This window comes from Aspergillus eucalypticola (assembly GCF_003184535.1).
Source record: "Aspergillus eucalypticola CBS 122712 chromosome Unknown BO83scaffold_6, whole genome shotgun sequence".
Taxonomy (NCBI): domain Eukaryota; kingdom Fungi; phylum Ascomycota; class Eurotiomycetes; order Eurotiales; family Aspergillaceae; genus Aspergillus; species Aspergillus eucalypticola.
Genome location: NW_020290280.1, coordinates 779,850 through 803,205, shown reverse-complemented (window position 1 = coordinate 803,205; position 23,356 = coordinate 779,850). Strand labels below are relative to the sequence as shown.

The 23,356-nt window shown below is 50.1% G+C and overlaps 5 protein-coding genes across 5 annotated transcripts; 3 read left to right on the top strand and 2 right to left on the bottom strand.

Moving 5' to 3' along the window:
• The first annotated feature begins 1,291 nt into the window (after positions 1–1,291).
• BO83DRAFT_216407 (uncharacterized protein) lies at positions 1,292–2,237 on the top strand. The gene is made up of 2 exons (XM_025526770.1): positions 1,292–1,773; positions 1,829–2,237. The coding sequence occupies exons 1-2, from the start codon at positions 1,408–1,410 to the stop codon at positions 2,087–2,089; spliced, it is 627 nt and encodes a 208-aa protein (XP_025390673.1). The 5' UTR covers positions 1,292–1,407; the 3' UTR covers positions 2,090–2,237.
• A 148-nt stretch (positions 2,238–2,385) lies between these two features.
• hapB (transcription activator HAP2) lies at positions 2,386–3,504 on the bottom strand (the record flags this gene model as incomplete). The annotated part of the gene is made up of 1 exon (XM_025535175.1): positions 2,386–3,504. The coding sequence occupies one exon, from the start codon at positions 3,502–3,504 to the stop codon at positions 2,386–2,388; it is 1,119 nt and encodes a 372-aa protein (XP_025390672.1).
• A 7,377-nt stretch (positions 3,505–10,881) lies between these two features.
• Positions 10,882–11,802, top strand: BO83DRAFT_376418 (uncharacterized protein). Its single transcript, XM_025530711.1, has 2 exons — positions 10,882–10,985; positions 11,050–11,802. Exon 2 carries the CDS (start codon positions 11,055–11,057, stop codon positions 11,361–11,363), a length of 309 nt encoding a protein of 102 aa, XP_025390671.1. The 5' UTR covers positions 10,882–10,985; positions 11,050–11,054; the 3' UTR covers positions 11,364–11,802.
• Positions 11,803–13,694: 1,892 nt separating this feature from the next.
• Positions 13,695–19,625, top strand: BO83DRAFT_333405 (kinesin-3 motor protein uncA). Its single transcript, XM_025528337.1, has 2 exons — positions 13,695–14,176; positions 14,267–19,625. The coding sequence occupies exons 1-2, from the start codon at positions 14,119–14,121 to the stop codon at positions 19,132–19,134; spliced, it is 4,926 nt and encodes a 1,641-aa protein (XP_025390670.1). The 5' UTR covers positions 13,695–14,118; the 3' UTR covers positions 19,135–19,625.
• Positions 19,626–19,793: 168 nt separating this feature from the next.
• Positions 19,794–21,207, bottom strand: BO83DRAFT_376417 (glycoside hydrolase family 43 protein). The gene is made up of 2 exons (XM_025530710.1): positions 20,761–21,207; positions 19,794–20,685 (listed from the first exon to the last, which is right to left on the bottom strand). Exons 1-2 carry the CDS (start codon positions 21,076–21,078, stop codon positions 20,011–20,013), a joined length of 993 nt encoding a protein of 330 aa, XP_025390669.1. The 5' UTR covers positions 21,079–21,207; the 3' UTR covers positions 19,794–20,010.
• Between the last annotated feature and the right edge of the window lie 2,149 nt (positions 21,208–23,356).

Here is a 23,356-nt window from a genome sequence, read left to right as displayed (position 1 = left end):
CAAGAGAAGACGAGAGAAAAGAGAGGGCACAAGGTAGACAATAGAGAGTAGTTGATCAATCAGCACGGAGTGTGGTGCGAGCCAATAATGGCGCGACGATAAACGGAGGGAGTCCAAGATGAGGTTTTGAGTAAAAGAAAAAGAGACGGGATGAAGCACAAGTGAGGCGCGGATCCAAGTGAATTGGATGGATGCCAGGGGAAGGTTGGACTGAGATAATTGAGCAGGGGCAAGGGGACGATGAGAGACAAGGGCGCTGCAATGGAATTGACTGAACACAATAGAAAGAGAAGAGAGAGAATGAGAGAGAGGATTGAATGGCAAGGCAGGCGACCTACAAGAGAAGCCTTAAGAGGAGAGAATTGGAGATCCAACGAGATGCGAAGATGATGGACGGAGTATTAAGTCCAGTCCGAGCTGAGCAGACCGGACGATATAGACGGAAATCGCAACAGACCGGGACTAATCACCGGGCAAGGCGTGATGATATATAAAAGGAAGTTTTGTGGGGGAGTCAGAGGGAGAGGAGAGAGAGAGAGGAGGAGGAGAAGAAGGGAAGGAGGAGAGAAGGCGAGAGAGGGAAGGGAAAGCAGCGAAGGAGAGAGACAGGATTGGGGAGTGAGGCTGGAGCGCCGGAGAAGGGAGTCCCGCCTAGTCCCGACCGGGCATAGCGCCCCCAGGTTGCCTTTTGGTCGCCGCTTCGTCAAATCAATAACATGGAGATACATTCATAAAATAATATGTACGCCTCGTCTCTCATTCCCCCTAAAACAGGCTTATAGCAGGCAATTGAAAGAAAGTCTTCTCACTCACCTGGCATCTCGGATCCCTGAGTTTCAGGGTAATCAGATTCTTTAGCAATCTGATGCTAGTAAAACCATGCCAACAATGGGTGGCAAATAGAGACGCGGGAAGCTCTCTGCTCAGTCGCAGCTATAGATTGAACTACCAAACTGGGAGAAATAGGAAGATGAAACCAGCATGTATCTGGGGGAGCAGGATTGAGCAGAGGAGCGATACGAAGCCTGCCTTACGATGAATACAGTGCACATCCGCCAGCAATATCTATCTCGGAATTTCACTATACCACTTTCACTCCCCTCTTACTTCATCCGAGGCAAAGTGAAGACTCGCGGCCTGCTAACTCTATTCTACTCAAAGCACTCACACCGTAGGGACCCGCTCTAAGGTCAGGCCACGAGAACAAGGCAAGCACGACTAGTAACGAGTTCGCCAAGTATGTCTTGATATTTGTACACGACTAGTAGGGGAATCATCCGTTGAAGATCAGGGTAATATATCAAACGAGGCATCAAAGGGGGCAACAGAGAAGGGCAGGAGGAAAACAAGCATCGGCTGTGACAGCCCAAGACCACCACAGCCTCGCATGTCAGACCACACTCGTCGATGCAGATTCAAAGAGAGTGGCATTGCATGGGGCCTCGCAGCCGCACCGAAGACGGAAAGATCCCAAGTCACATTCATGCGCTACCCCAATGGCACAAACAGTCAATCGGAGCGTTCCATGAAATGCACGGAATGAAGACCGTCGTCGAATTCTCCAGTCGGGAACGTTCCATATCCAAACAAATTCCCAGAGAAAGGCGACCGTCGGACAGTGCCCAGTGCTTCAACTTTGCTGGGCAAATACGCGACACGAACCAAGACATGCGCGCACCATCCACCGCCAAAAGATGTAGGCTCTGTCGCCGCGCCACCCAACCTCGGGGTTTAATTTTACCAGCGATGGGCTTCAATCTAATACCAACCAAGGCCCGAAGCACGACGCAAGAACGGATCCGGATCAAAGCGGCGGACTCAGGCACAGGGGAAGAAGGAACACAGTACACCAAAGTTGCCAATGACATTGAGTTGCTTGTCGACAAGGGAGCTTGACGAGAAGACATATAAGAAGGCTGCCGCCAGCTGTGAAAACCACGACCTTCGGGTATTAGAGACCGAGTCATGCAGCATCGACAGTGGGACGAACGTAACAATTCATGAGTTTGAGAATCGTGCACCATCCCGAGAAATGAAAAAGAAAATAACAAAACATAATCATCTCATACATGCAATCCTAACAGGCTGAACATCGTTAGATGAAAGGAAATAGGAAAATAGTAATAATACTTCGTGCCAGCATAACAATATAAACAGACATAAAAGTTTCAAACGGGTGAAACGAGGCGTTTCCGACGAAACCAGAGGGAGGTGGGAATAACGTCAATAAGTACGAGAAAAGATGGGGCAGTTGCACGTCGCTCGCTGCGGGGAGTAAAGGTCAAGGAAGACGGGGGTAAAAGAAATTCCAGACATCCATCCATCATAAAGGGCTATTGTGGGTAAGCAGGATTTTCGCAAGACGATCCTGGAGTAAGGTACCGCTCAACCATCCTCGTCGGACAGCTCAGCAGATTCGTTCTCGCTTTCGTCCGCACTAGTGCTCGGTTTCGCACTGGTTTTCGTCTTTTTAGACGAGTTGATGGTGTCATCGTTGACATCACTTGATTTTCGTTTCTGTGCAGAAGGCGGGTTATCGCCAGGAGGTTTCACCGCATTATCATCAGCGGCTTCAAGCCCAGAGGTCGTAGATCCGGATGCTTGCTTCTTCTCCATAGCAGCCACTTCGTCAGCCGTTAAGAATCGCCCACCGGGACCACGAGGGCGGCGCATGGCGTGGTTGTGACGCGATTCGTGCAGATATGGCTTACGGCCCTTGGACGTGAGCCGCAATTGCTCCTCCAGTTTTTGGCGAGCCACTCGTCGTTTCAGGATGCGATGAAACTGCTTCGCGTTCACGTATAACGGCGATTCCTCAGCGGCGCCAGCGACCATATCCGGCGAAGGTTGGCTCTGCTGGACAGGCGGCTGAGGTGGTGGCGGCATAGATGGGGGCACCGAAGGCCGGCCGGCATGATTGATAAGTGGTTGGGCATTCTGAACATGTGGGCTACTGACATGGCTCATGCGACGTTGCTGCATCTGGGCGTTCTGGGACATCTGTACCTGGGATCCCATCGATGGCATCTGGCCAGGAATCTGGGGTGGAGAACGAGGATTGCGGTCACTCTTGACCTGCACCCCAGCCATGCGCGGCGATCCGCGGGGACCAGGAGCCATCTGGCCAGCCATCGAATCTTGATGTAAAGGATAGAATTGGCCCGATGCTGCAGCGGTGGCCATTGCGGCCGCTTGCGTAGGGGAGATACCATACGTTTGTGGCATCGCCGTGGTGACTCCATACGACTGAGGGAAGTTCATTTGCTGATGTACAGAGCCCGGGGCATTTTGAGCAGGCTGATAATGAGATTGTGAGGGAACAATTGGGGACGCTTGATGTGTAGCGTGAGCTTGTTGCATGTGCGCTTGAGGGTTGGTGGGAGAAGTCATCGACCCCACCGTGGACCCAGCATTCTGAGGAGCCGTCTGATACGGGGCAGTGATGTGGGAAGAGGCGTGGGGATGCTGGCCATGAGGCTGTTGATACTGCGGCGGGTATTCCATCATGGAGCTGCGACGGGGTTTACCGTCAGGCTTCCAATTAGAGTCGTGATTGGAGTGCCCTGGCTGTCAGGAACCAGGAGTCTAGGACCAATAATACGGCCAAAGATGGGCCAATCCCAAGGGATTTCACTCGTCTGAGACCGAAGTGGCGGAAATAAGGGAGAATGATAGGTTGTCAACCACACAGTTGCACTTGACAATATCACCGTCGTGCACAAAGGAAAGGTGGTTGTTTACTGATTCGACGAGTGAACTGCGAAAGTCTGCAGGCTCTGGTTCATAGTGTCAGCATGGAGCGCAGCGCCAAACGGTCACTGGATTGCGGGTGGGGGTTGGATGGGAACAGAGGAAAGGCGCTTACACCGGGGGCGCGTACCTCTGTTTTTGTTTTGCCAATACACCCACTCATCAACTTCTGGCGTCAAGAAAATTCGCCCAAAGGTGAACGCTTGTTTGCCGAAATTCTTCAGCCCGCTTTTTCCGGAGGTTCTGCGTCTTTTTGTGGAAATCTTACGTTCGCCTCCAAGTGTAACGTGGTTGGGCTTCGATGCAGGGAACCAGGATGTCCTCGACAAGATGTCGCACTTGATGCGTTGTCAGACAAAGCGCGATCTTCTTGATAATGGCGCTCAAGTCTATCACAGACACAAAGACTACGCAGTATAAGGAGACGACAACTGGCAGGCTACCTGGGTAATGCTGCTCAGTTCCTAAATTCGTCAGGCTGCTTGGCCACGTTCGTATGAGGCGGTGCTAGAGCAGCCTGGTGAGCTAGTTCGCCTGGGCCCGGGAGTTTGGAATTATCCTGGTCCGCGGTCTCCCGAACTATAATGCCACTCGACGCTGTCGTCAGGGTACGCCTGAGAGGGGCTTGCACGGCTCAGTGGACTACAAAAGACTATTAGCATCTATCTTTCCCACCATCCCGAAACTTTCGGCTCCTGATTTGTGCGCTGTCACGATTGGAGGAGAGAGGGGGGATAGGAACTGTCAAGTTGATGGTGGTGGGGGGGGGTTAAGGTAGGAGGGGGGGGGAAACATCGTGGCGGTTTAGTCTTTTCAGGGCTGAAGGATGTATGCGTTGGCAAGTGGAATCATGATGCAGCCGGCAACATACCTTGTTCAAAAGCGACGCACTCGCGACCCCAAACAAGGGTAGGCGGAGTTTTGCGCGCGCGCGCAAAAACGGCACTTGAAAACAGGGAATCAAACAGCCGTGACGGAGGAGCTATTCTGCAGTCTCCGACCGTAGAAAATCGGATGCGCGCCTATTGACAGGTCATGATGTTAGATAGCTGTCAGAGAAGAGCAAAGGCAAGGATTGACGCGTGGTGATTGGGCCATCATGGGGCGGGGAGTCGGGGTTGCAACTGAAACGCGACAAGAAAACATAACAATGCATAAGCCATAGCAGAAGCTCACAGGGACCGGGGATGATAGGATGAGTCGCAGAGAGTCTTGCGTGCAGTACTTAGAGTACATGCGACACTAAATGTAATGGTTTGATTTGCTTTTGAAGGTGGGTAACGCCAGCCATAACTTTTGAGGGGGGGGGAGGAGTAGCAAGAGGGTGGGCAGTAGGGAATCACAGCGCTGTCGCGGTTTGCGGGCCGCGGCCAGAGAGGGAGCCAAGAACAACAACAGGCGGGCTTGCCTCGTGGTTTGAAAAGGTTAATTACCTTTATCAAGGGTTATTCTCCGCAGGTGGCAGAAAAGCCTCCAATGCAGAGCAACACAGAAAGGCGACTCGTTGTAATGATTTGACGAGGGCTTTCAGTCACGAGGGAAGGAACCTGTGATGATTCGCGGGGCGATGGCAACGCGACGAAGCTCTGCCAACGAGAGAAAGGCGGACAGGCAAAAGGGAAGGTCCGTTTCTTTCACCGCACGGTAGGCTGCCGCTGATGTCAGTCCGGCCCGGGTTGATCCGCGACCGAAGCGACAAAACAAAATGGGCAATGATAAAACCAAAATGACGGAGGGGTATATGGTATATGGAAAACAGAAGCGCGTATGCAAAAAGAATGAACAACAGAGATAGAGCGAATAGAATAAACGGGAAATTAAAGATAAAATCAAAAAGTGGAGTGGTTCGGAGAACAAAGCAAAGAACTCAAAAAGAATAATAAAAAAGACCAAAAATAGACTAGAATCAGTGGAGAGGGCTGTAGCTTATGGTCATAGCTACTAGATGTTTGGACAGCAGAAAGCAGATGCACCAGACAAACAATGGAAGTAACAGACAACTGATGGAGCGGGGGTGGGAAAGAAGAGAGCGAGTGAGTGAGAACCTCCAATGAATTGTGAAGATCCGGCCTCGGTACAATAAAGAATACAAATGATTGGGTGCGCGTCAAAATAAAGTATACAATCACAAAATAGGGAAAAAAAAAAAAAAATTACAAAGTTGAGCAAGGGGCAGCAGAAGCAGCAGTAGGTAGTAGATAGTATAAGATGGCTAAAAACGTACCTTAGATGATGATTCGACCACAACCGTGGTAATGACAGAAAGGGAGGATGGAAAATGATCAATCACGAGAGTGAAGCGGATGGGGTGGGAAGGAAGGGAAAGGCGGGCAGTGATTGGGTTGGACAAGAGCAGACGGGTTAATCTGAAGCCAGCCCAAGCAAGCAGCGAGTAGGAAAAAAACAAATTGGGAGGAAACCAATGGGCTCTGCGCAGCCAGGACAGTCCGACGTTGTTGACTGGAGGGCACGCAAGGACTGGAGAGGTTGGATGACCAACGAGAGGGAGCAGAGAGAGAAAGCCGCAGCGAGAAGAAGGGGCGAGCGATGGGGCATTTGTACCGGACGCGCTCAGAGGGTAGCTGAGTGGCTCGGCAGCTCGTTAGCGGACAAGGCGGCGAGGATTCAGACCAACAAAGGCCACGACCATACTGTCCGGTATCGACCCCAGGGTTCGCTCCACTTAGCGTCTGCGCTCTTTGCCCTATTAGGTATGGCATGTATTGTACTCCCGTATTGTATGGTCATTGTATCATCCGTCTTGTATGGTATCTTTCCACATCTTTTTTTTTCTTGAGTACCCAGCCTTTTTTTCCGAGGTGAGATGATGATGGGATGGTGGATGGTGGTGGATGGCCCCGGGAAACTTTGGGGTCGAGGACACACCACAGAACTCTCTTACAGTCTTACTTACTTAGTTCTTCTCTCTCTGTCTCTCCGTGCCGCCGGGCCCAGCTTGCTCAATCTCGGTTCTTCACTCTCTATCACAAAACCAACCTCCACTATTCCCTGAAACCCCATCCCCTCCCCCTTCCCTCTCTTTCTCTCTCTCTCTCTCTCTCTCTCTTTCCCCAATTTCCCGACCCGTTTGGGAGAAATTGACAATGGGTTGAGTAAGAGTATCACATCTCACCCTCAATTCTCACCCGTGTCCTTAAATTACATATAAATACCGAAAATAAAAATTAAAAAGTAAAATAAGAAATATAATTAAAAAAAATTAATCATTTCTTATCTAAGATAACCACCCATCGTAACTACTCACTTACTATGCAAAGCATCCGGCCATCCCGAATTCGTGATGTTCATCATGTGCAACCCAAATCTGGCGAATCGCCCTCGGGAATAAAACCTGTATGACCCAAGGTCAGGTCGACCAGCCACCCCCCATTGGTCCAGCTGGGCTTTCTTTGGTTTTGTTTTGCGAATCATGCTTTTACATTAACCAGATGGCTTATGTGACTGGCTTCGATTTGCAATCGCTGTCTTTCATCATTTCTTCTATTCTTACTTTTTCTCCTACTTGCGTTGTTGTTCCCCCCACCCTGGACGGGAAAAGCAGTAAGAAAGGCTGTTCTTCTTACGCAGATTTTTGTGCTCGGCCTTACGGAGTAGAAATCGAAAGAATAAGGTGAAACGGCTCAATGCGCAACAAACGCAGATGCCACCTCGAGACGCGAAGTACCAAGAAAAACAAAACAGGGAACGGGCTGAATGAAGTGGACAGGTAGGATTGGAAGAAATAATAATATAAAATATAACCAAATAAATAAAAATTAATAAAAAATAAGGGTTGTAAGATGAAATTTAAAATTAAATGAAAAAGAAAAGAAGAGGAAGGAAGACAAGCGCCGTGCTATCACACTGACTGACACTTTACTAATGCACAATGCAGTTTCTTGCCATGGGATCACATTGTTGTTTCTACGCAGGAAGCGCGGCTCGATTCTTGCTTTTCTTACGTACGCGTTGAATACCCCCAAACGTCAGCGGAGTCGATCGAAGCCACGGCCAGCCTCGGTTATATGACCAATCTAGGTAAGACTCCCTGGGAATCTCCATTTCCCTTGTGGCAGGTAGATAGCGGGCAAATATCAGCCGGTACGAAATGAGCGACAATTGAAGTCTAAGGCTCAGCACAGTAATTGTTGATGCTTCTCTGCATAACTTGTAGATGGAGTAAGGTCACAGTGGCCCAGTCTGCTCATTTTGCAGAAGAAAATTAGCCACATATAACTCATTTCCCGAGATTGCGACCAGTGTGGACTACATATACTTTTAGCGGGACTAAATAAAGCATCAACTAATGTAGTAGGATGACTCGATATATATATTTATCATCGTATCCGACCTCCATCATTGCTTACCACCGTTATGCATATATCTGGCTACTAAATACTATTGACTCTCTGCTGTTTACTACAAATGCTGAACTAATACAAAAGTTGAGGATTGTTGAAGCGACACTATTACAACCCTTCGTAGTGTTTCTGAGGTCAAGTAGTCAGTATATTCAGTTGTCGCCGGCTGAGGTCAAGTGACTTACAGAGACCTCTCATCAAGTATTAGCGTTATTAGATTTACACAGTGAAAATGGTATATTACCCAGATGTACGAGTAGCCTACCGCGGATTGAATACTGCGGATCAAGCCGCCGGTTTTCTTTCTTCGGGTTGTAGTGAACTGGTCACTATCCATGTCCCAGTATATTTAAGGTGAATTCGAGGGATTAAGCCATTGGGTCTGCTTCATTTGACGAGAGAAAGGCAGGCGAAATGGTATCTGACCGTCACAGTAGATAAGATCGAACAAAACTACCATGGTATTTTATTTAAGTCATAAGTTGTATGTTGCACAAGAAAAGCCTTATAGACGCTACTAAGACCAAGGGCCTTGCACGTGTCGTAGCCATGACGAAAGTCTCTCTTTCTTCTTCCGAGATACGGACTTCTTATCCATCCCACAGTCATAATGGCTGTCAAGAAGTACGTACAGACCTAAGCGAAAGGAGGATCTATAGAGTAGTTTACTATCAGAATGGATTCCCTTCTTGAAGACTGACCGGCACGATGGCAAAGAAGATTGGGTGTCGATCTGTTCCACTCCACGTGTTGAAGCTTGACCGCTTGGGTCTTCGGATGGAGACTCATCAGTCTCACAATTTTATCTGTGCACTTTCATGATCTTGCATCAACTAAACCATAACAATAGACCTTATGGAATTCTTTTAAAGCCAGAGGAGCAGGTTCCTCAGAAGAGCAGGTTATATAGCAGCAACAATAACCTCCAATTGACTTGTTTTGCTTCTCTTGCTCTCTCTCCTGAATGGACTGCGCGGAAGGCGGCAAGTACCGGCGTATCTCAATACAGCCCATCGCGTATGCGGACCGTACAAACATACGTGAACGGAAACGCGATTACGGCATGTATATGGAACGTCCGTAAATTGGGTCGGTCGAACTCTCTCAGCACTGACTGTCATGGGGGAAGCTCGAGCCATCTGACGTCAAAGTCAACTAGCCTTTCCCCGCCACACCGCTCCTCGTCGACGTTTCAGTATGAATTCAAGAAATTCTTTTATTTTCTATCCCCTCCGGCAGGCTCGTTTCGATGTGCAATGTTACAGGAATGCGTCGGCGATCTGATCTAGAAGGATACCCTCGTCTCTGTCGCTCAGAGATGTTGGTTTAGCCTGATCTATACCTTCTTAGATGACCAATTACGTATTTCTTGTGTCAATTCTCTCTCGGTTTTTCCGTAAATTTGTAGTTGTATCGGAAGGCAGTGCGGTCCGTGGAAGTACCATGTCACAGCCTGGCACCAACAGGCGCCGAGGCTTTGTGAAGGTCCCACTAACCATTCCCCCGGGAACCTCTATCTACATATTCATCTACGAATGAATTCGCTTGCCTCCCCTCGATGATGGGGCATCCTTATGGTAACTTATATGTCTTCCGTGTGATGAACACGCTTCAAGCAATATATCCTCTCATCAATTTTTATGTGCTACAAGCTAACCTCTCTCAGTGAACAAGTAGGCGGCTGCCTTTTGATGTGTACATCGTCCAACCTGGTAAGCGTTGCTTTCGAATTCCTGCTCCTACGGAGTAAGTATAGCTCGTTTGTCTCATCTCTTCTGGCCTCCTACTTTACTTTCCAACTTATGTGACTATATGGTTTGCAGTCAAAGAACGCATGAAGACCGATATCGACCGATTCTCTTCGTGGCTGGATATTGCCTTCCACAGGATTTCTATTGCAACCCCATGCGAGTGAACCCAGTGTTGCACTAAGTGCACCAGGAATATGTATGACCCTTAATCCAGACTTTTCTAGCAGTATCATTCAAACCGGAGGCGCTTGATGTGACAGCTAACGATCTCAAGTGACATAGACTCGGTCAATCACTACTACAAACTTACTGAACCGTACATGAAACTCATTCTCCTGGCAGCCAAGAGCATCTTGCCACTCTGGTTCTAGGGATGTGGGAGCGTCCAGAGCTTGAGTGACCTAGGGTAGCATTCGGGGGCCCTATACTCTTGTATGCGCCATGATCAACTATGGAGGAGCAGATTAACCAACACAACAACAGGGGTGGGTTGCAAGCGCACTTCATCCATGACAATACAAACGGGTTGTTTGGAAAAACAAGCTAAGAAGGTATGGTTATCGACTCTTACTGAAAAATTGCTGTCATGATGATCACGGGGCATACCTGTGCTCCGCCAGCAGCTAAAGGGCATTACGCCCTTTTGAAATGTCCTGCGACATGCTCTCACAAACGGTCTGTGAACGTCATTTATCTCCGTGGGATACATTATTCTCCAAGACAATCATGTGCAGATCTCATGATATGGCTTGCTCGGCTGTCCTCCGAGGTATAAGAGCATTCTCAGCATTAACCGGTGACTGATCAATCGAATAAAGAACCGAAGATGGGACGCAAGGAGAAGCAGATTCTTCACGGTCTTTGGTTGCGTCGGGGTTGTAAGTATCAAAGTCCGTCGCAAAGCGCGGGGCTTTACGATAGCTGTTGTCCCCTGACCTTACGTTCTGTGCCGTCCCATCCATAAGATCAGCGGCTACGCAGTGGACGACGTGGCTTACGGAGCTTGCCTAGACCAGTTGACGCTATCTGCGGACTGAATACCGGTTACAGGTCCTCGAATGAAACCAATTTTACGCCAACCTAGGTTGTCTCATGTATGCAGTGGAGGCCTCAGAAGCACGGCCTGTGAGCACTCCAAAGGGCCCCTTACACATTGCTATCATCAGACCGATGTCATAACATCACACAGCGAATGGCCAGGTTAAACAGCGGTAGCCCTGGCCTTTGCAAGGGGCAAAGGAATGGACAGGAAGATCTCGTCAAGTGCGAGCACCCAATAAGACATCCGCACGCCCTCTCGCTCCTCAATAGGGCAATTTCTCAATGTGACGGATGCTGCTACTGCACCTCGTCAATTGGCTACCGTGGCCTTGATTCAAACCAGGCCATGCAGTCTCGGTCCTTTTGGGGCGTATTCCTGCGTTACGATCTGTCACCACCAGCTCTTCTGGGAACCCCATTAGGCAGCCTGGAAATTGATAGCATTCTGTTTTTCAGATGAAACCCAGTGCGCCAATTTCTTGTCACATGGACGGCCACCTCCTTAAGCGCTGTATTTCGTGATTTTCTCTGAGCTGGCGTTCGGATTTGTTGATACTGTTGTCGGAAACCCCGAAATTACAGATTGCTCCAATTCACTCACTAAACAGATTCCTTCGTGACAATTTAATGACTCACCAAACTCGATTACCTGCTGATAACAGGGCAGGCTCCCACCTTTTTGCGTATTGCTCGGTAAGATTCGATAGGTATACGCTCTTTGCGTCCCACGCACAACAGGTATGACGGACAAAGTACCCACGGCTTGGAGAACACAAATTTGTCGCACATTATAGGCTTGACATCAAGCCAGTAACGAGTAATAAACGACACATTAATGTTGAAGTCAGAAAGAGAGCGGGAGAGAGTCCGTCACTATTCCTATTGCTGAGCCCAGCCGGCAGATAAAATAAGAGAAGAAACCATATCAACGATGTAACAAGGAATCTTCCCAAACTGACTCCCCGGCTTGGGATAACTTTATCTCATTCAAGACATGACTTTAACGGCACTTTTCCTGCGGGACAAGCGAAAGTCTTTTTTAATGTACACTGGCAGTAGTAAGACCGTGGTGGTCCCATCCCCCAAACCCTCCCAGTTGGGCACTTAGGTACCAATGTACTTTCCTACCTATGAGATACATAGTCTATGGCCCATGTACACCCGTTAACAAAGAACTGGCACTGATTGGGTACCAACACTGTCTTTCGTCATAAGTTGATTGACACCGACACTTTCCGCTGGCTACATGGCCATGTCTTACAGGTCCATCTTCCGGTCCACCGCAGACTGCCAGTTGTTCGTGCAGTTCTCGACCAAAACCTACCCACCACCATCATCACCCAATATATCAGGCTATCCCGTCGTCCGGTACTCGCTATAAATTGCTCAGAAGTATCAAAATACCTTCTTTAAGAGGTTTTGTGGCAGACTTTTATCGGCGATAGTGGGATGCTATATAAACGCAACAATCAACGAAATACTACGAAATTTCGGCGAGAGAGAAAGGCTAACACTCAATTAACTAGGTTCCCCGACATGCAAACTTCATACAAAACCGTGGCTTCACGCGTGACATCCTGAGACAAACGCAAATGCATCCGAACGAAACCAAGCTAAAGTCAGAAACTTATTCTTCCCAAATGGGCGTCGATTTTCCTTGCCAGATACAGTGCGATTAGAGATGTGGCAGTGCTGGGGAATCAACTGGGAATTTCATGGTCGCCTGTGCCATAGTACTAAGCGATGTCAGCAGGGTTCCGGGTAGCTGCTCCTCGTGTATGCAGATAGGCCGATTGGGCTCCCATCCACCCTTGATTTTCCAGCAGTGGAAAGTTTATACCGATTAATAATACATGGGTGGTGCCCGAAGAACTTTCGATAATGCGGGGTTATTTGAAACATGGGCTATGCAAACGCGCCTGGTCGGGATGGATATTAGAACTACGATGTGGGTGTGAGAGAAGGAATTTGGATGGGTTAATCAAATGGAGAAGAAGTTGTTTTGGTTTACGAGCTGGACTGGTCTAGAGGCTAGTTCTATGTAGGAAGCAAATGATCGCTCAATAATAACCTTGTCTCGTCGTGTGGGAATGGTGGGTAGACAAAGAAAATGTGGCTTTTCTCGAGCTCATATTCTTATCTATATGACAGCGGATGTGTACCATGGCTCTGGACGAGGGGAGGCAGACTGTGCTGGAGAGCGGAATAGGCTATAGCCCGGTGCTATGGACACCGGCATCCGCATGTAACCCCGTACTTAAATAAATCTGTAGCGAAGGAGGACGATAGCCGGCAGATATGTTCCAGCGTTAATGTTTGGATCTATCAACCCTTATTCAAGAAGTAGTACTAGACTACCTTACCAACCTCTGGCCTTGCTAATTAGTGGATGGAAACCCTGGAACCGGGCGGAGAAGCTTGCTGCAGAACCATCACCGGGGGGACCTATTGCAGAGCCACTGCTTCTTGAATCTCAAGATCGATCAGATACTTTATGTCCTCTGAAGCGAATCAGGAGCTTGAGCAGGCCGATGGAGAAAGTGTGCCTGCATAACAGTGCAGGCACAATGAGGACCGAGAGAGAGAGCATCCACTCAGTGGCAGGAAAGGGACAATGAAGAGGCTTGATGAGTCCGGAGTAAATACCGGGGCTGCTGATTGGCTGACCTGGGACACGGGACTGCTTACGTGATCCGCCTCGAACCCGCCCTTTCGATCCCTCATGTGGCTTTTCCCCGTGCTTGGGGCAAGGAGAGAGCGAGAGCGACCGAGTCGGCCTATCTTCCGCCTCCTCATTTCCAATCCCTTCACCTTCTGCTCGACCCAGACGATCCTGGCAACCTCTTCTAGCGGTCTGGTTGCGCTACAGACGACCGTCAACTCCCACCGCTCCCGTTATCATCGTGTTTTCCCCCCTTTAGAACGCGCCGGATTGTCCGCCCGCAGAACCACCCCCCCGATATACATGACGTCTTTGTTGACATCCGTTTCAGACCGTCAATTCGCCAGTAACACTTTACTACAATAACTCAACTAGCATTGATCCAACTGCCGCCAACAAGGAACACATCAGCTTGCACTATCCGATAGAGCGGCGCTCCTCGTAGCGTTCGCGACTCGCGTTTCCCGCTGGTGTCGGTTCACCCCCTTGCGATCCTTCTTATAAACACGCGGAACCAGGCGATCGGACCCAGGTGTATGGGGAGGAAGCAAACATGGCTGGTGGAGGAAATATCAAGGTGGTGGTGAGAGTGCGGCCTTTCAACAGCAGAGGTGAGTGACTTGTGGCATTGGCAATGCGACCAAGAGCCCCCCCCTCCCCCTAGACTGGACTGACCCCGGTGTCTTCTTCCCGCATTCTAGAAATCGACCGTGGTGCAAAATGTATTGTTCAAATGAAAGACAACCAAACCGTCCTTTCTACTCCACCGGGCGCCGATGATAAAGCCCGCAAGGCTGGTGGAGGGAAAGGCGGGGATGGAGGACCAAAATCATTCGCCTTCGACAGATCGTATTGGTCTTTCGACAAAAACGCCCCGAATTTTGCGAGCCAGGACAACCTCTTTCTCGACTTGGGTGTACCGCTATTAGACAATGCCTTCCAGGGTTACAACAACTGTATCTTCGCCTACGGTCAGACCGGTTCCGGAAAATCGTATTCCATGATGGGTTACGGCAAGGAGTACGGTGTGATTCCGAGAATTTGCCAGGATATGTTCGAGCGCATTCGCACAATCCAGCAAGACAAGAACCTCGGCTGTACGGTGGAAGTCTCGTATCTTGAAATCTACAATGAGAGAGTCCGTGATTTGCTCAACCCTTCGAATAAGGGCAACCTTAAAGTCCGTGAGCATCCGTCGACTGGTCCCTACGTCGAGGATCTGGCCAAGCTTGTAGTGCGCTCTTTTGAGGAGATCGAGAACTTGATGGACGAGGGTAATAAGGCTAGAACGGTTGCTGCCACAAACATGAACGAGACCTCCAGTCGTTCCCACGCCGTGTTTACGTTGACCCTCACACAGAAGCGCCATGATGCGGAAACGTCTATGGATACGGAGAAGGTGTCGCGCATTAGTTTGGTCGATCTTGCAGGTTCGGAAAGAGCAAATTCTACTGGCGCGACCGGTGCGAGACTGAAGGAGGGAGCGGAAATTAACCGTTCGCTGTCGACCCTTGGTCGTGTCATTGCCGCTCTCGCTGACGTGGCCTCTGGCAAAAAGAAGAACGCATCAATGGTTCCGTATCGTGATTCTATATTGACATGGTTGTTGAAGGACTCGTTGGGAGGTAACTCCATGACAGCCATGATTGCTGCGATTTCACCCGCCGACATCAACTTCGAGGAGACTCTCAGTACTCTCCGTTATGCAGACTCGGCGAAGCGAATCAAGAACCATGCCGTTGTGAACGAAGACCCCAACGCACGAATGATCAGAGAGTTAAAGGAGGAGTTGGCCCAACTCCGGTCGAAACTTGGGGGTGGTGCTGCAGGTCCTGGAGCAGGCGGCGCTGCTGGCGCTATACCAGCAGAAGAATATTACCCTCCAGATACTCCTCTAGAGAAGCAACTCGTCTCCATACAACAGCCGGATGGTTCAGTTACGAAAGTCAGCAAGGCAGAAATCGTCGAACAGTTGAACCAGAGCGAGAAGCTTTACAAGGATCTGAATCAAACTTGGGAGGAGAAGTTGGCAAAGACTGAAGAGATTCACAAAGAGCGAGAGTCTGCTCTGGAGGAACTTGGTATCAGCATCGAGAAAGGTTTCATCGGATTGAGCACGCCGAAGAAGATGCCACATTTGGTCAATCTGAGCGACGACCCGCTGCTCGCCGAGTGTCTCGTTTACAACATCAAACCGGGAACCACCATAGTCGGAAACATGGACCAGGGCAGCCATGTCGAAATAAGATTGAACGGCTCGAAAATCTTGGACGATCACTGTAGGTTTGAGAACGTGGACAATGTTGTTACCATTATTCCCACCGAAGGCGCAGCAGTCATGGTGAATGGATTGCGGATCGATAAACCGAAGCGGCTCAAGAGTGGATTCCGCATTATCCTGGGTGATTTTCATATCTTCCGTTTCAACCATCCCCAGGAAGCGCGTGCTGAACGAGTTGAACAGAGCTTGCTGCGTCATTCCGTTACTACAAGTCAACTGGGCTCGCCGGCACCGAACAAAACCCATGATCGAACCCTGAGTAAAACAGGCTCGGAGGTGGACGGCGATTCGAGCAGAGCGGATTCCCCGATGCCCTCCCAGCGTGGTAGGGAATCCGATTGGTTTTATGCTCGCCGTGAAGCTGTCAGTGCGGTGCTGGGGCCGGATCAAATCTCCCATATGCCTGACGATGAGCTGGACGCCTTGTTCGAGGATGTACAGAAAGTGCGGGCAACTCGTCGTGGACTAATGGAGAACGAGGAAGACTCCGATTCGCTCAGCTCGTTCCCTGTGCGGGATAAGTACATGTCCAATGGAACGATCGATAATTTCTCGTTGGACACTGCCATCACGATGCCGGGAACTCCACATCCGAACGACGAAAATGACGGCCAGAATGGGGGCGAGGCTACTCTGCAATCGGTGCGTCAGGATATGCAGCGCCAGTTGGACCGACAGAAAGAAGAGTATCAGGACAAGCTGAGGAATGCTGAGGCCTCTTCCACCCAGGGAGTCGATGACCTACGCTCCGAAAAGGCTCGAATGGAGGAAGCCCTGCGAACTGCAAAGGAAGAATTCGAAGAACAACTGAAAAAGCAGAAGGAAGCTTTTGAGTCTCATATGAAGGACCTAGGCCAACCGGTACCCAGAATCTATGAGAATGGTTTTGCCAAGTTGGACGACAGGGAGCTTGAAGTCGCCAGGACAGTCTTCCGCCACTGGTCTCAGCAAAACTACGTTCGCATGGCCGAGAAAGTGCTCCAGCATGCGTCTTTGTTGAAGGAGGCTCAAGTGATGAGCCACATAATGGACAAGAATGTGGTATTCCAGTTTGCGATCATTGACCACGGGCATAACATGGCCTCGTCCTACGACCTTGTACTGAATGGCATTTCCGGAGACGAGGACGTTGTTCTAGATGAAGCCAAGAAACCTTGTGTTGCAGTACGTGTGATTGACTTCAAGCAATGTGTCATCCACCTATGGTCTATCGAGAAGCTCCAGCGCCGCGTTCAGGCTATGCGACAATTGCACCAGTATATCGACCGGCCAGACTACGTCCAACATTTCAAGCTTGAAAACCCCTTCTCGGAGCCGTGTTCGCCTCAATATTCGCTGGTTGGTGACGCAGATATCCCTCTCACGGCGGTCTTTGAGACCAGAGTCCAGGACGTTTCAGTCGAAGTTACCTCGCCATATACACAAAATGTCATAGGCATCATTAGGCTGTCCCTGGAACCCTCTTCGGCTCAGGCGCCTTCGTCTACTCTCAAGTTCAACGTCGTGATGCGTGATATGATTGGCTTTGCTGAATGGGAAGGGTCGGATGTCCACGCGCAATTGTTTGTACCCGGAATTTCTGACGAAGGGGGAGCTACGACCACTCAAATGATCACCGGCTTCGATGAAACACCTGTGCGGTTCGAGAGCGTCCATAGTATGAGTTTGCCGCTGTCAAGTCCACGGACGGCCGCGCTGAAAATCTGTGTCTACGCTAAGGTGACACAAATGCACTTGGACAAGCTCCTTAGTTGGGATGACATGCGCGACTCTGCCGAGCCGGCTCCCAAGAAGCGGAAAACACCGCGTATTGCAGAGACCGAATTTTATTCTGAAGAGAGACATGATGTTTTCGCCCGGGCGCAGGTACTCGAATTAGCGGAGTCCGGAGAATATCTCCCCGTTGAGGTTGTCCAGAGCAACAGCCTCGATGCAGGTACTTACCAGCTCCATCAGGGATTGCAGCGACGGATCCTGGTGAACCTAACTTACAGCTCGACTGAAAGCCTGCCGTGGGACAATATCACCAATATCCGCGTGGGTTCAGTGCGATTGCTAGATCCCTGGGGCAAGATCCCTGACCAGGACCTGCAGACACCAGACGTTGCGCTGAAGTTCGTCCAGGAGCCGAACGTGAAGGAAAACGCGGATGGGACATCAAATATCACCATCATAGGTCAATGGGACTCCAGCTTACACGGGTCTCTCTTGCTTGATCGAGTCACTGCAGACAAGTATCGTGTCCAAGTGACTCTCCGATGGGATTTGTTGTCTTCCCGTCTGCAGGAACCCGTTCCCTTTGAGATAGACCTGACCCTCCAGATTCAAGGCCGAACGTATGTTCGACCTCAATCCATGTTCAAACAATTCTTCAATTCAACGCGTATTGTGCACTCCACAGTTCGCATGTTCTCCCTAGTCGTCCGCCCGGTGTCCGCCAAACGCGCGGCTGATCTCTGGCGGATGAATACACAAAACGACTATGTGAAGGGCGAAGAGCTCCTGGTCACCTGGGCTCCGCGCAAAGTCTCGCTTGTCCGGGATTATATAGCCGCCCGCAAACGAAGGCGACGTGTCGCGGAGTTGAATGCAGCTAAAGGGGCTTTGAGTGCCAATAGCCTTGTTGCATCACCTCCACGCAGCGGACGGTCAACTCCCCTGCGTAGCCAGGAGCGTGCCGACCGCAGGGCTAAATTGCTTCAGAAATACGTCGACCTCTGGGGGAAGAAGACCGATCCAATCGAGGCAATTCTGGTCCGAAGCAACACCGAGCCCCCTGCAGGAGGGGCGGCTTTTGCCTCGCGGGCGAAGCAGTCATCTTCAAGCGATGATGGAAGTTCAGTTCAGGACGAGGCATCACTGAAGCCGCGTTTTGTTGCCAGCGTCCAAGCTCTTCCGAAGAACGATTCGTCTCTGAAGTCGGGCTATCTTTTGACTCCTGATGATACCAACAGCCACTGGGTGCGGCGCTTTGTTGAGCTTCGTCGTCCATATCTCCATATCTATTCTGTTCCCGACGGTGATGAGATTAACGCTATCAACCTGCGCAATTCCCGAGTTGACCATGCACCCGACTTCGCACGGCTCCTCGATGGCCCAGGAGCAGCCGGATCTGACCGGGGAACGTCTCCACGGGGTCGTCCGAATGTCTTTGCAGTGTACGGGGCACAGAACACGTTCCTGTTTGCGGCCCGAACCGAGGCCCAGAAAGTGGAATGGATCCTAAAGATCGATGAAAGCTATTTCAGCAGCCCCGGCGCCCGAGCGATGGCGAACCACAATGCATGACTTCATGCTACCTGCGCAGCGGTGACCCAGCAAGCGCCGACTTACTCACCTGATGAACAGGTCTCATGGAGATCCGTGATATGACGCTACCCCAACCAACCAACCCTTTGTTTCCGCCCTTGCATATAGTACCCTTTCGGTGGCTGTTAGCATTTGATTTTTAACCATACATTTTAGATTCTACGTTTATTTCTTTCTATCGCGTTTCCCATTGGCAGGCCTGGTGTTCCTTCGTTGAGCCATGACATACATCATCATCCCTTTCCACTCCACACCCGTTCTTGATTGATTTTGAGATACCCCTGAATAAATTTGCCTCTTACGGCCTCTATCAACTCCCATGTACATACTTTTTTTCTGGAAAACATTTTCAACTATAGATACAGATACACACACCAGCCTGCATGATATGATACAAGAAAGGGAGGACCCGGCGTTGTCCGCAGGCGGGCAGTAGGTCATTTGTTTGTTGATGATTGCTCTTGAGAGTGAGTGAGTTAATTGAAAAATATATACAATGTTCTTCTATATTAGAACAGTAATAGCAACTTGAGGCTAGACTTGATACTAGCATTAGTGCTCGTTTGTTATTAGCATCTCAATGAATGGGATACCAATGCAAGTTCTATCCCACTTCGGCTTCCATGGCAGATTAAAGAGCTGAAATGACTCTCTCTACTCTTCCAGGTTTCGCACTTGACAATAGAATTGACATCTCCAAAACGAACGTGATTGGTATATAGCACAAAACCCAAGTCCCAAAACACCACCAAAACACAAAATCAAACCAATCCAAACCTAAAACTCCAAACACCATCCACCCCCCCAACCATCAAACCAGCTACACTACTATATAATACTACTAATATAAAACTACTAAACAAACTCAACCTCCACCCCCTGAATCCTCACCTCCGCCGCATACATACACCTCCTACTATCCCCCTCCGCACAAAACCCATGAAACAGCATGCGATCCCCACAGCCACAAACCGTGCCACCTCCGGGCGAAACCAACCCATAATCCCCCGACTTAACCAACTGCTTACCCGTCTTCGTATACGGGCCCGTAATCTCCGCCGCCGTCGCCCATCGCACATCATACTTCTCATCCGTATAGCAATGCGTCGAGTAGAACAAGAAGTACATATCCCCATGGAGAATCAGATTCGGCGCTTCGACTAACGGCCCATCGCTATCATCGCGGTCTAGGATCTGCACTGCGTCGCCGACGGGCGTGAACCCATCCGTGTCAACTTTTTGGAGTAGGATGGGCGTGGGCTTCAGTGGAGCAATCCCGTTGTTGCAGTCCCCGCCGTTGCCGATGCTGTTGCCGTCAACTTTGAATACCACGTATCGCGTGCCGTCTTTGTCTAGGAAGCCGGACGCGTCGATGCTTCCGCCTTGGTCTAGGCGGCAGGAGAGAGGCGTGGGGTTGGGGATGTAGGGACCGCTGGGGTCCGTGGTGGTGGAGATGGCGGTGCCGATGCAGTGGTGGCGGAGATCGGATTGGGCTTCGCCGCTGTAGTAGAGGATGTATTTGCCGTCGTTCTGTGTGTGTGTGTTTCGTTAGTTTTTTGAGGGGGTTGAATGGGGGGAGAGGGGATGGGGGAGGGGGATGGTTACGCGGCGGACTACGTCTGGAGCCCAGTGGTCGATTTGCGTCTCCCAGCCTGCTAGTGTGGGAAGGGCTTCTTTATCTAGGAGGGTCCATGTTTTGAAATCGGTGGATTTGGCTACTTGTACCGTGCGGTTGTTGCCGTTCGTGCCGAAGGCGTACCAGGTGTCGTCGTCGGCTTGGACGAAGCCCGGGTCTGGGAAGTCCGTGTCTAGGGCTAGCCAGGGTCCGGCTGTGGCTCGGATGTCGATGGGGGAGGATAGTACGCATGTGAGTAGGGTGAGGGTTAGCGCCCAGAGGGTCGGGAGATGATGGGTCCACAGCATGGTGTCTTTGTTTTGGGAAGGTAGGTAGTATTGAGGAATGGATATGTAGTAGTAGTAGTGTTGCTGTAAGGAGTCTGCAGACCCGGTTGGGGGTTTGCTTCTGTTATATTTAGGTGCGATGGAAGAGATGTATATGCAATGTTACTATACACTGGGATGCTTTCGCTGTTACTTTATATGTGAGCGTCGACAGCAGGACAGTAAGCAGGGCCCACCCGTGCTGATGACCGCTTGCAATGATCGATGAGGTCCTATTCCCCATTCTGTACAAAAGCATCGATCATTTGATGCCCAGCGTTGCGGGAGAATTCTGGTCTGCTGGTCTGGGGGACGGGATGGATACATCGCCCAGCTGGAATTGGCCTAGGGCAGGTGCTAGCATGGACGAGAGATGCGTCTATATGCATAGTCGGAATTAAGTGGATCTTCCAGGTAAGCTAGCGGACAATATTATATCGACTTGGCGTCAGGACTGATGTGGCAAGTGAATGCTCTCAGTCTTTTTTATGCAAGTGCCGCAAGGCTGCCTCTGGATTCACCAGCCAATAGATGCCATTGAACTTGCCCCCGGTCACTAGGACAGAGCATTTAGAATTCGAGAGATGACTCGCTTTGACAGGCAGTCCATAGTGACATGTTCACCCAACCGGGCGAACGCGATACATCGGTTGGCATTGGATGTGACGGAAACAGTAGTAGCTTGGCCAGTTGCCTCGGCGCAGCAGCAACTACTGGGCCGTTGATGATTCTACTAGCGTTGTTAGTCTTGATTTGATCATCTGGGGTTGGACCCACTTCATGGAGTAATTATGCTCAGATAAACCGTGATTAACCTAGTCGATTCTTCCAGGAACATTGGTAGAAGAGTCGGATGAGGCGGAGACGCAAGGGCAGCACTGATCATCAAGGGGTGAGAGTATGATCATGCCACCAACCTTGGAGTAGACTGTGGTGCCTCAAGCAGGCTGACACAATTTCCCGTGGATTTTCTAAACCGACTGCATAATTCTCCCTGGCCTGGTCTTACAGCATGATGCATGGCTGCGGCCCCTCATCACCATGACTCAATCTTCCTGTTCCTGGTAGGGACGTGGAGTCAGCTATTGGCTTCAGCCGCTCCCGAAGTTATTCCCATAGATCGAAATTTTGGGACACGGGGCATCCCAAACCTTGTACAAGATCTCTTTCATGGCCGATTACTCAAGGCCAAAATCCATATCCGGCGGCGTTTAGCACAGGAGCAATTTCTGTCTTCATGTCAACCGGTCAATTGGTGTAGTATCACACCCTTCCCCCATCTCCTTTCTCCAATTTTCTGTCAAATGCATGGCACATGGGAGTTGTTTGGTGATGCATGACCCATCTTTTCTCCCGTTCGCTCACCTACCTCATGCCGAGTAACCCATCGAGTGGACTTGCCCAGAAGACACCAGACACATGTGCAGGAGAACTGACTGCCGTATGAATTATCTGGTGCCCTTTGTTGGTTGTCCGCCAAGCCTGGGTAGGTTTCTTAGCCGGAAGGGCATACATCGGGTGCTCTTTCAAGTCCCAACCTTAACGGCCGGGGCTGGTCTCAACGTAGCATCCCAACTCTCATCCTTCACATGCAACGTGTAGGAACCTCATCAGGCCAAGGGCTTAGCGATGCCATGTACTGCTTTGTACTGGGCTTTCCAGAAATCACAGATACGATGGCAACCGCGCTTCGCCTCACCCCTTGCCTGAAGAGGGTGTTGTTACCTTCGACCGCTTATTCCGGCAAAAGGAACCCTAACAATGCTCTCCATGAGATTAATCAATGATCTGCCTCACTTAGGGCAATAGTTTCTTTCCATGATTTCCATGATGTACAAGAAAATCAACTTAGTCGGTGAACAGTCGACGGTCGGCAGTTCCACTGATTGGTCCCAGGCTTGAGCCTCTTGGGCCCTTGAGACCCGATGTACAGGGAGATCTGCAGGGCTACCTCGTGTTCCCATCAGGTGAACAAGTGGGCCTCGTGAGGTCCTACCTTTATACCGAATACTAAAAATCTCACCTCGACTTACCCCGCACGAATTACCCGATTGAAGGAATTTTATCACGAAACGGCTCTTGGGCAGATTCTCGTGGTCGTCTCAGATCCCGGGAGGGGCGTGATGGTAGGAAACTATATCCCTCACTAACTCTTCATGGAAGCGTGGGGGTAGCCCGATTAGTGCTAGTAAGGGTCTTTCTTCATGTACGATGACTTCAAGAGATCGACATCGGGTTAGTGTGCAATTGCGCCGGACAA